Source organism: Lontra canadensis, unplaced genomic scaffold (genome assembly GCF_010015895.1).
Source record: "Lontra canadensis isolate GAN:19392208 unplaced genomic scaffold, GSC_riverotter_1.0 scaffold88, whole genome shotgun sequence".
Taxonomy (NCBI): Eukaryota; Metazoa; Chordata; class Mammalia; order Carnivora; family Mustelidae; genus Lontra; species Lontra canadensis.
The window spans coordinates 2,003,152-2,015,347 of NW_022631082.1; the positions used below are offsets into that span (position 1 = coordinate 2,003,152).

Sequence of the window (12,196 nt, forward strand, 5' to 3'; positions counted from 1 at the left end):
ACCTACCCATCCAACCAACTATCCATCCATCCATCCATCCATCCATCTATCCATCCATCCAACCAACCAACCATCCACCCATCCATCCATCCAACCAACTATCCACCCATCCACCCATCCATCCATCCACCCACCCACCCACCTATCGGACCTACTTATCCATCTGTCCATCCATCCCTCCCTCGACCTTCCCTCCATCCATTTACCTCCTTATCCATCCACTCACCCACCTACCCGTGCACCTGCCTACTCAGCCATTCACCCATCTAGCCACCTACCTATTCATCCATGTGCCTGTTTCCCACTCACAAACCACCACCCTCCTCCCCGTTTCATCTGCTCATTCAGTCATGCACTTGGCAGTATTAAGTAGTGTCTAGAGGGGCTAAGCACTGTGCTGAACACTAAGGATAAGATACAAAGTGCGGTGTACTTTCACTGACAATGCACAAGACTGTGTTAAATGCTTCACGCTGAACTCTTTGTTAGTGATTATTTTCATGGGTATCCAGAAGATCAGTACCTGACACCTGTGACCTCACGCGTATCATTATTTAGAGTAAGACTAAGTTAAGTAGAGGAGTCAGTCCATGTAAACTGCATTTGAAGAAAAAATATTAAGGCAGAAAAAGGTCAAGTACGGTATTACACCCTGCGTAGGTGGGATGTGCCGCTCTGGGGGCTCAGGGGAGCCCCGCTGTCAGGAAACTTCAGGGAGGTTGGGCTGACCTCCGGGGTGGAAGCTCCCACCCTCTGACCACGTGCTGGGTCCCACCCCCACCCAGAGTGCTCTCATTAGCATCAAGTGCCGGGGCCCTGCTCTGCTCCTGAGTGACTGAGTGACCGCAGAGTCCAGGGTTACCATCTGTGCACGATTTCTCAGGCTGCCCACCCGCAATCCCACAGGCTTTGGCTGGCGAGTGTCCACACTGGGAGGGTGGGCAGACGCACTGTGGGCTTTGGCTGGCGTGTCCACACCTGGGACGGGGGGGGGGTAGCAAATGCGCTGCGGGCTTTGGAGGCCCACTCCCTGCACGTTTGCATTCCTAGCCTAAGGTCCGTTGAGGTGCCCCCTAACTACACCCCCTAATTAACTACCCCTCTTTCCCCACCACCGTGTCCGGGAGGTGGCCACATTGGGGGTCCAGCGCCATCCATCCTGCCCTGGGCGCTGTGTGTCTGGCAGCCCAGAAGGAGAGGACAGGGCTTTTCAGCCTCCCACTTGAACGAGGACGAGTTCTGTGTCTGGGGGCCACCCCACGCACTGTGGGGTGTGGAGAAGCCCCCCCACGCCATCCCGGGAGCACCCCCAGTCCTGACATTCCCTCTTATCGCCCCGGGAACATCGTCCAGTGTCCCCTGAGGGCAGGGCCGCCCCAAACTGAGAACACCAGCCCAGATTATAAGGTCTGAAGGAAGTCTCTGAGCAAAGCCCCCAACTCGTGGACCCCTGCTACCGCTGAGCCCGTGATTCCTTCTCCCACATTCCGTGGTCTTTCCTCTCAGGCTAGGTTCAGTTACTCAGAACACCCCTTGAACAGCAGTTTTGGGCTGCCCTTCGACTACAACGGGACCCTGAGCATCCTCATCACCCCAGGCCAGAAAGGCATTCTAATCTTCTGGTTTGAGAAGAGCCTGTTGGTTTCCAGAAACTCAGGTGAGCCAGGCCCAGGCTCTGGGCGTCTGGCTGGTTTTTCTCTCTCCTACCTCCTATAGACGGGGACCCGCCCATTCTGGATGGCAGTCCTGGCTGTGTCCCATCTCTCCCCTCCGCCCCCCCCCCGGCCCATACCCTGCCCCAGTTTCCTGCCCCCTGGAGTCCTTAGGGCCACTTGGGCAGGGTCTGAAAGTCGTCCATCAGTCACCTAGGGCAGAGCCCAAGTCTTCCCTCCAAGAACCACAAGCCTTGTTTTGGCACCAAGGTCAGCGTCCCCGCTTGGACTTCCCCTGGCCAGAGAGAACTCTGAAACAGCACAGCTCCTCCCGCTGGCCTAGCTGAGGAATCCCAGCAATACCCGCCAGCAAGAATGAGACAAGAAGCAGAAGGCAGCCCCCCCTCCCCCAGGAGGAAAGGGGTACTGTCGGGGACCCCTGGGCACAGGTGTGTCTGCAAGACCACCCACTCTGAGCACCAGCCAGGGTTCCTGAACACAATCGACCCCCACCCTCTTCGCCGCCCTCCCCCACCCCCCTACCCCCCGAGCAAGAGAAGGGCTCAGGGCTGGCCCGTCCATTTGGAGAGCTCGTTAGAGAAGCTCTCCTTCCTTACATATGTTACCCATACAGTGAAAGGCATTCCGTGACGTCCACGCCTCCCGCAGTGAGACAGCCTTTCTCGTGAGCTCTGCAGCTGATGTGCCACGTTCCTGTCCCATGGGGGCGCACGGGGTGGTTTTCTGGAACCCAGGCGCCTTCTGCCCTGCGCCTCGGTGCTTTCCCCCACCAGGTATCATTTGAGTCCCTCACCAAGGCCTGGGCAGGCAGCGGGATCGCTCTGCATTTCAGCAGTGGGGGGTCCCTTTCCTCGTGACTCCGCTCTGTCGTCTCACAGGTCAGCTCGTCTACCCTGTCCATGTGCGAGAAGGACCGAACATCTTGTATTCGTCCATTTCTGAAGCCAACATCACCATCCACAGCGTTGCTGCCAGTGCGTGCCCTGCCTATGAGTAGTTTTCTAGAAGTGCTTTCTGCGGGGCTTGCTAACCATTGACCCGCTAGACCCCGTCCAGCCAAAACCGAACCAGACCAACCTAAACCCAAACCCAGACGTGATTATCCCATGTTCGAGAACAATTCCCGGCATAAACTTCTGTCCTCTTGCACCGTGAGGTAGAATGGGGATGGGATGTTGGCTTCCTGGGGCCGCTGCAGCCAATGCCCACACACTGGGGGCCTTAGGACGGCAGATGGTCCTGAAATCAAGTGTCAGCAGGGCCGCACTCTGGGCATAGGCTCCAGGGAAGGATCTTCCCCAGGTCTGTCTCCTTGGCTTATAGATAGCTGCACCTCCCCCCCCCCCAGTGTCTCCACACTGCGATCCCTTTGTGCGCGGTTGTGTCCAAATTCCTCCCCTTTGTACAAGGACACAAGTCCTCCTGGATTCGGACCTACCCCGATGGCCTCCTTTTAACTTAATCACCTCTTTAAAGACCTGATCTCCAAATACAGTCACCTTCTGAGGTCCTGGGGGTTAGGACTGCTACATACCTTTTTTGGAAGGGACACATTTCAAGCCATCGCAAAGAGCATCTCAGGATTTCTTTGCTGCTCCATTGTTGTCCCACTGCTATCCCTAAAGACGAGCTTCGCCTGACTAGTGTTTCTCCTCACACAGCTCCTGAGCTACAAACTTAGAGGCAGAGAGTGGGACACGCTGGGGGGGTCACTTGGGTGCTAAGTCAGTGTCTCCCCTGTTTGCTGATCATCCCATAACATCCTACCGTCTGTGTCCCTGTAGCTGTTTAAAGTAACTTAGAGTTACAGAGATCCGTGATATAAAATGCTCTTATAATTAAACCAGTAGTGCATGGTCCTTTAAAGGTTTTAAAAAATATATATCCCAAGTACAGTTGAAGTCCCTTGGGGCACCCGGGTGGCTTAGTTGCTTAAGCGTCTGACTCTTGATTTCTGCTTGTGTCATGATCTCAGGGTCATGAGATTGAGCCGTGCATCGGGCTCCATGCTGAGCGTGCAGCCTGCTTGGGATTCTCTCTCTCCCTCTCTCTCCCTCTCTCCCTGCCACCACCGCCCCCTCCACCGCTCACTCTCTGTCTCTTAAAAAAATTATAATAAACTTCTTCTATTTTTTATATTTTTGTCCATTGAAACAACCTCATTTTAATTTCATTCCATCTTGTTGGTCTTTCCTAGATGAATATGAACTGGCAGTTTTAGCCCAGGAGAACAATTTGTATTATGGCAGCTTGGGAATCCTGTCAAGTTCTCTAATCAAAGTAGGTAAAATCAAAGTAGTGTTGTTACCCGTCAGTGAGGAAATGGTATTGTTCTCAAACCTTTTTTTTTTTTTTTTTTGAGAGCAAGCAGGTGGTGGGGGCCAGGGGCAGAGAGAGAGGTGAAGAGAAATTTTTTAAAAAAGATTTTATTCATTTATTTGATAGAGAGAGACAGAGAGGGAACGCAAGCAGGGGGAGTGGGAGAGGGAGAAGTGGGCTTCCCGCTGAGCAGGGAGCCAGATGTGGGGCTCAATCCCAGAACTCTGGGATCATGACCTGAGCCGAAGGCAGGTGCCCAATGACTGAGCCACCTTGGCACCCGGGAAGAGAGAATCTTAAGTAGGTTCCACGCTCAAAGTAGAGCCCAAAGCAAGACTTGATCTCACAACCCTGAGATCATGACCTGAGCTGAAATCAAGAGTCGGATGGTTAACCCACTGAGCCAGCCAGGCGCCCTGCTAGTCTCAAACTTCTGTCCTTTTTCTGAAGGCTAGAAATCACTCTAGTTATTGAAACAATCATAGTACTTCAATAACAGTAATAACTTAATTAATATTGAGTTAACATTAATATTGAAAAAATTTAACATTAGTAGTGATTTTACTGGTTGTGAAAATCACAACAGCAGCTAAAACCTATTGAGCCCCGAGAAGACGGCAGATGCTAGTCTGAGCGTTTCCCACCTGATCCCTCATTTAATCCCAATCATCATTTTTTTAAAGATTTTATTTGTTTATTTGACAGAGAGATCACAAGCAGGCAGAGAGGCAGGCAGAGAAAGAGGGGAAGCAGGCTCCCCACTGAGCAGAGAGCCCCATGTGGGGCTTGATCCCAGGACCCCGAGATCATGACCTGAGCCGAAGGCAGAGGCTTAACCCACTGAGCCATCCAGGCACCCCCATCATCTTTTTTTTTTTTTTTTTAGATTTTATTTATTTATTTGTCAGAGAGAGAGCACAAGCATGGGGAAACGCAGGCAGAGGAAGAAGCAGGTTTCCCACAGAGTAAGGATCCCGACTCGGGACCAGATCCCAGGATCCCAGGACCATGACCTGAGCCGAAGGCAGAGGCCCAACCAACTGAGACACGCAGGCATCCCAATCCCAACCAGCATCTTAAGAAGTGGAACCTTAGCGGGGCCTGGCTGGCTCAGTTGGAGAGCATGTGACTATTGATCTCAGGATCATGAGTTTGAGCCCCGGTGGGGGGCTAAAAATAAATAAATAAATAAACTTTAAAATAAGAAAAAGCCAGAAAGAAAAGAAGTAGAGCCTTATATGGTCCCCATTGGACAGACTGGAAAACAGAGGCACAGAGAGGTAGGAAGTGGTGGCAGGGAGGGGTCATTTCACACTACCTTAGACATCATGCCTATCTGTTTCTATTTCATTCTCACAAAGCCCCAGGAAGGAGAGCATAGCATCCAACTTTTACAAGGGAGGAAAAACTGAAGTTTGCCTCTTTCCTCAGGCCGCTTAGCTCATCAGCAGCTGAGCCAGAAAAGTCCTTACGTGTGATGATCCCTACTTTGGTCCTTTTGCTGCTTGAGCTGCAAACACTGTTGTTCCAGAAGGCTGCCTGACATTGGCATAGGATAGGACAAGGAATATAGGGCCGTCTCCTTGAAGCCTTCACCCTGACATTCTGACACCCAGGGCGTTTTCTGGGTGAGGGTCTGTAGCCTTCGTCCCGACTCTCCAGAGCCATCTAGGACCTGTGCGTAAGTCTAGACTTAGTTCCTGCCTATCCTCTCTGCTGAGGAAAGATGGAGTTTCCATTATTCATCACCAAGGAATGAATGAAGCTGGAGAGCAGGTATTTCCACAAAGTGTGCCGATGATTTTCTTTCTCTGTTTGTTTGTTTGGTCTGCCTTCTTTAAACCTGAAACATAGGGTAAAATTGGCGTCCTCAAAAATGACTTAGAATGACCTGATTCCGGGCACCTGGGTGGCTCAGTGGGTTAAGCCTCTGCCTTCAGCTCAGGTCATGATCCCAGGGTCCTGGGATCGAGCCCCGCATCGGGCTCTCTGCTCCGCAGGGAGCCTGCTTCCTCCCTCTCTCTCTCTGCCTGCCTCTCTGCCTGCTTGTGATTTCTCTCTGTGTCAAATAAATAAAATCTTAAAAAAAAAAAAAAAAGAATGACCTGATTCCTGAAATCGCTTTCCTCTTAGTTTGCAGGCCAAAACATCTGGTCCCAGGATGCAGCCCTGATGTTCACTGATGTGGGGCGAACGGAAATTCTGACCCCAGTCCCCGATTTGATGTTTCCAGCTTTCGATTTCCAAAAGTGCTCTGTAAACATTCAGGCAATTCTCATGGATCCCCAACTCCAAGTTGACGTTTGCAAAGTATGTGATCATTGCTGTTTGGATCAATGTTCTGGGCACTCTTTCCAAAAAAAAAAAAAAAAAAAAAAAAGCAGACCTAACAGAGCCAGAGCTGGGCATTTGTGATTGGTAACCACGCCCTGAAGCCCTGATGGGTGTTGCTGGGGGAAAACAGGGGACAGGACGGGCACTTATTCCTGAATTTCACCCAAACAACTGAATCTGACAGCCAGCCACCACTGCCCCCAAAGGCTCACGCCCTCGCCTCATGGGGGTTTCATGCCCCTTGTTTCGGACAGAAACATACATCACTTCCGTAGACTCTTTGTAATAAGGAAGCCGGCCAACCCTTAACAATGGTTTGGAAGAGGATAAAACAAATGATGTGCTTGCGGGGGCTGCTTCCTCCTCCAGCAAAGGAACTGGGCCGTGTTCTCCGGAATCTGACCAGAGAGCTCTGAAGAGGGAGATTTGATGGGGCTCAAGGCTTCCACCTAGCCCTGGGGTCAGCCTTGACCCTCGCTCAAAGCGGGGGGAAATTCTAGAACTATGGAAACATGGATGCACCAATTTTGACTCGTTCTGCGAGTAACAGAAAGTCCCAATCGAATGGAGTTACGCCGCAAAAGCAACTGTTGCCCCGCGCAGCCAGAAGGTCTGATGGGGGAAGACCTCCGGCGAGGCTTGATTTCAGCATCTCGGGTCAGGCCAGCAAGGAGGCAGCTCCTGTCCATCTGTCCACCCTGCCTGCGGGGGTGTTCCCTGCTTCACCCTGAAGATCCATCTAGATGCCGCTGGGAAGCCCTGGGTTCTCATATCGCGGCATCGAGCTGGCAGGTGCAGACGGGCAGCCTCGCACAGTATCCCGGGCAAGAGACAGGGTCTCTCATCCGAGCTCTGCAGATGCCCTGAGAAATCCCCGCCCCCCCTCGAGTGTCTCCCGCATCTCATTGGCTCAGGGGAGATGATAGGCCCACTCCCGCGCCAATCGCAGGGCTGGGTCGGTGAGCCCATCAGGGTCCACACCTTCGGATAGCGATGACGTCAGTCCACCAGGCCTTCTGCCCAAGGATGAGCCAAGGACCTGGTTGCGGAAGGGACTGCGCATACCCTGGGGAGGGGACCAGCCGCGGGACAGAAGTAGCACGGTAGCATCTCGGGGCCCCTCCCGAATCCACTCCCGCAGACCCTGGCAATCCCATGGGTCAGAAGTGCAGGAGAACACCATTTCTTTCACTTTGAATGTTTAAACTGTCCCCAGGGCGGAATCACACATTGCTTTTTACCGGTGATGAGCACTTTCAGGGTCTCCTCTCTTGGCACTTCCCCGTGCGCAGTGCAGGGCTGTTACCTGCTGTCACCGCGCTGGGCGTGACATCCCCACAACCGCTTTATCTTCCAACCGAACCCTTGTAGCTTTTTGAACAACTTCGCCCATTTTGCCCATCTCTGCCCCCCACCCCTGGCAACCTCCAATCTTTTCTCAGTATCTATGAGTTTGGCTTTTTCATTTCTTTTTTAAAAGATTGTATTTATTTATTTGACACGGAGAGAGAGATCACAAGAAGGTGGAGAGGCAGGCAGAGAGAGAGAGAGAGAGAGAGAGAGAGAGGAGGAAGCGGGCTTCCCACCAAGTTGAGAGCCCGATGCGGGGCTCCATCCCAGGACCCTGAGATCATGACCTGAGCCAAAGGCAAATGCTTAATGGAAGGAACCACCTAGGTGTCCCCATTTCACAAATTTTATTTTATTTTTTTAAAAAAGATTTTATTTATTTATTTGACAGAGATCACAAGTAGGCAGAGAGGCAGGCAAGGGGTGGGGGTGGAGCAGGCTCCCCGCAGAGCAGAGTCCAATGTGGGGCTTGATCCCAGGACTCTGGGATCATGCCCTGAGCTGAAGGCAGAGGTTTTAACCCACTGAGCCACCCAGGCGCCCCCATATCACAAATTTTAATCCATTCATCCGCTCACGGACACTTAGGTTGATTTCATGTCTTGACACGGAGCTGCAGTAAATATGGGAGGAGATACCTCTTTAAGACAGTCATTTCATTTCCTATAGATACACACCCAGAAGCGGGATTGTTGGGCCATAGGGTAGGTAGCTCTACTTTTAATTTTTTGAGGCAACCCTGGACTGTTTTCCAGCACCCATTTACATTCCCAAGGAAATGCCATCTCGGGTCTGCCCTGTCCAGCAACCTCATCCCATCTCTCAATGCTCTGAAATCCACGGAATCAGAAATAAGGTCAGTGCTGTGCTCCGTGGCGCCCAGCTGACTCGGTGTCCTGTGTCTGCCGGGCCACTCCCCTTCTGAAGGGCTGCAGAAGAGTCACAGAGAGGTTTCAGGGTGTCCATCTCCAAATGGCCTTTGAATCCATGGCACTTAGTGATCTGAGAAAAAAATGAAAGTGTTTGCGCCACACACCAAGGATATCGATTTATTAAAATGCCCTTTTGTGAAATGATGGTGCTGATAGATGGGAGTGGGTTTTTTTTTTTCTTGTTTTCTTGACTTGCCACTTTAAAATATCCATCCCTAGCCATGGGGATTTCCTTGTGGGCTCTTGAAATCCCATGTCTGGAAATTGCTGGTCTTAAGCACACATGGAGGAGAAAAAGAGAGATTGAGAGCGAGCAGTAGTAGGCTTTTGTGCAAATGCTGGGCCCCTTGAACTCTTCTGAGGAAGGTGGCTGTGCCTCTAGCAAGAAGTTTCCCCAAATCCCACCAAAAATGACAACAAAATACAAAACAAAAAAACAAAGCACCCAAACAGCAACTACATAGCATAACAAAACCCATGGATGATGGGTGGCCTGGCGGGCTCAGCTGGAAGAGCGTGTGACTCTTGATCTTGGGGTTGTGAGTTCGAGCTCCACGTTGGGTGTGCAGCCTACTCCAAAACAAAAACCAAAAACGAAAAACAAAAAGCAAGACTAAAACAAACAGCAAAAAGCCCATGGATGAAAGCTGGGACAGGGGCGCCTGGGTGGCTCAGTTGGTTAAGCGTCTACCTTCGGCTCAGGTCATGATCCCAGGGTCCTGGGATTGAGCCCCACATCGGACTCCCTGCTCAGTGGGCAGCCTGCTTCTCCCTCTCCTTCTGCCTACTACTTTGCCTGCTTATGCTTTCTCTCTGTCAAATAAGTAAATTTAATTTAGTTTAAAAAGAGAAAGCTGGGGCAATTAGTTGGATAATTTGAGTCCACAGGGATATAAATAAGTGACTGAGTAAATAAAGGAGCAGAGACACATCCCACCTACAGAAGAACTCTGAGTAATGTGCTTGCCTACACTCCCTCCTAGAGGAGTTTAACCCCCCGCCTGAGGCTGGACTGGTCTCAGTCATGTGCGCACAGGCAACAGTCTGGAAAGGGGGAGTAGTCACTTGGTAGTGGAGAAGCCTGGCAGGCACCATATTAGCCGGGAGATAGGATCCACTTCGACAGTCCTGTAGCGAGGGCAGGAAGTCCCAGGTTCTCTTGGCCTTTTCTCCAACCCAGACCTGGAATCAGCCGCTTCTCCAAGAAGCATCTCATTGGCTGGCTGCCTTGCTAGGACGGCAGGAAGCCAATCCGTTTCCTTGAACATGGGGTAAATAAAAGGCAAGATGCAAGCCTTCATCCCATCTTCCCTTGCAACTCTTCCAATGGGTTGGCAAAAAGTAGAAGTGGGAGAGAGTCTGTAAAACTCCCCCGGCAAATGTGTGCAGACAAAATGATAGAATGTGGTCTTGCGGCAACCCCAACATCAGAAAGGGCGGCGGCCAGCCCCAGGCACTGCTGATGGAGGATCAACCACCCGTTGAGTCTTGCCAACGCGATCCAACCCAAGCCCAGCGGATCCAGCTACTGATCTGCCAGAAACTCTGAGCACAAAGCAAACATGCCTACCTGTGCCAGGAAAATCCAGACTGTGGGAATCTATAGGTCCAGCTTCCTGGGCGCTTCAAAGCTGCATGGAAATGGAAAGAAAGGGATGAGGCGGGGGGCCTGGAGATTGAAGGAGCCTTCGAGAGAACAACGTTTGAAAATGGGCAGGACTAAGTCCCATCACCTAGGGATGCACACATAGCAAGAAAGCGATTGTGGAAAAAGTCAGGTGTTGAGGGGGCATTTCTGGAGAGAGGAGGCCCTGCGGTGGGGTGATGGGGTGGACCTCGGGTCTTCGGGGGCCTGCAGGATCTAGCCGGGAAGACACTGGCATGAGTGACAGAGTGGAAAGTTCCATCCCTGGGGGAGACCACTGAAGGCCTCCCACCTGCTTGTCCATTCTGCTTTTGGGAACAGGAGTTTGGTTTAATTCATGGATTTGTTCGGCGTTTCTGCCCAGGCGGAACTTCTGGAAGGAGAATTTGACGGCAAAATGTACACCATTGACATGAACAGCAAATTGGAGCTGACCGCCCTGATGATCCCGAGGCCCGGCATGTCCCTGATCCCGCTGGTAAGGCCGCCTCCCGCGTTTGATGGGCGCTCCTGAGACCGGGGGCTCCCCAGGGCCCTAGGCTCTCAGAGTCCCCTGGGGTCCCCAGGGGGAGACCTCGCTCAGGATGCTTCGTAGACATGCCCTGTCCTGCTCTTCAGTGACCCTCCGCCTGTCTGGCCGCCTCTCCCGGGGCTGCCCTGCGCTTCCCATAAGCTCCTCTTCCTCTTAGTCTGGCCGGAGCCTGACTCATGCCTTCCCTCAGGCAGCAGGAGATGCTCCAGAGACAGTGGGTCTCCCCGGACCTGAAGCCCAAATGTCTAAGCCTGGACCCCCCCGGTATAAGTAACAGAGCTGAAAACGGTGGGGGTGGGGCGATTAATGCAAGGTCATGGGACAACGTCCAGCCAGCCGGGACCAGTGCCTGGAAGGGGACCCAGGCTGGCTCGGGCTCTTATCTCGGGCTCTTATCTCGGGCTCTCCTTCCCAGCTCCTCCTGTGCAGGTCGGGCCTCTGGGTCAGGGATCTGCAGCTCTGGGCTGTCTGCAGAGGCACAGCTGTGTCTCTGTGTGGCCACAGCTGGGGAGTAGTTGAAGTGCGGCACATTCGGGAATCAGAGGGGCACCCGTTTTTGCAGAGCAAGCTTGGTTTTCAGTGGGAAGGTGCACGAGGATACGTGTGGATGAGACCCGCTCCCCACCCCCCCGCCAGTGGCACCCCTTTGTGCCTACTAGCCCAGAACATCTGTGTGTGCTTCTCCTCTCCGGCCCCTGCCAGGCAATGGTGAGCAACCCCCACTCCCTGGGCCTGCAGGCCATCATCTATGAGGACGGCTACACTTACGACGGGAACACCAAACACAGGCTGGTGAGCTGCGCCCCCCTACCCCGCCCCAGCCCCAGGTGCACATGAGGAAGGGCACAACCTTGTGGGCACCCAGCCCACTGCAGCCACCTTAAGGCACTCCTCGGCCTGACCTTCCTCCCTCCTTTCCTTCCTTGCACACAGCACACAGCTGGGTAAGGTGCTGGGGAATTTGGAGAGGACACAGCGGGGCCCCTCCCCCCAGGCAGGCAGCAGTCTCCCAGGACAAGTGAGGTCTTTAAGGAGTCACGGGGATAAGCTCAGAGGCCATGGCAGGGAGCCTAACACAGCCCTGGGGAAGTGTAGGTGGTTGGGTAAACCGAGGCATCAGGATGGAGGTGACCTGGGGGACCAGGAGAGGCTTAGCCAAATAGGAGTCTGGAGGGTCCACAGGGACAAGCCAGGCCTCCCAGTCGCACCACTGGCTTTGTGCTCGACGCCAGAAGCCTAGGGTGGGGTTGGGAGGTTTCCAGGGGGCAAGGGCGAGGCATCAGTCCACCACGACAGAGCCTTTGGACCAGTCCTTGCCACCTTCTAAAGAAGAGGGAAGACAGTCACCCCTCACTACAGGTCCTCCAGACAAAGGCAGCAAGGTAATGCAGGGCCTTGGGGTGGTCATTTC

The 12,196-nt window shown here is 52.9% G+C and overlaps 1 protein-coding gene across 1 annotated transcript in view; it reads left to right on the top strand.

Annotated features, from left to right (window-relative positions):
* CATSPERD (cation channel sperm associated auxiliary subunit delta) overlaps nt 1-12,196 on the top strand; it is a 56,841-nt gene that overhangs the window by 27,722 nt on the left and 16,923 nt on the right. The window contains exons 9-14 of the mRNA XM_032883709.1: nt 1,507-1,657; nt 2,552-2,647; nt 3,871-3,953; nt 6,126-6,302; nt 10,618-10,731; nt 11,488-11,577. Of these exons, the coding sequence (XP_032739600.1) occupies nt 1,507-1,657; nt 2,552-2,647; nt 3,871-3,953; nt 6,126-6,302; nt 10,618-10,731; nt 11,488-11,577 (711 nt within the window). The remainder of the gene's footprint in view (nt 1-1,506; nt 1,658-2,551; nt 2,648-3,870; nt 3,954-6,125; nt 6,303-10,617; nt 10,732-11,487; nt 11,578-12,196) is intronic.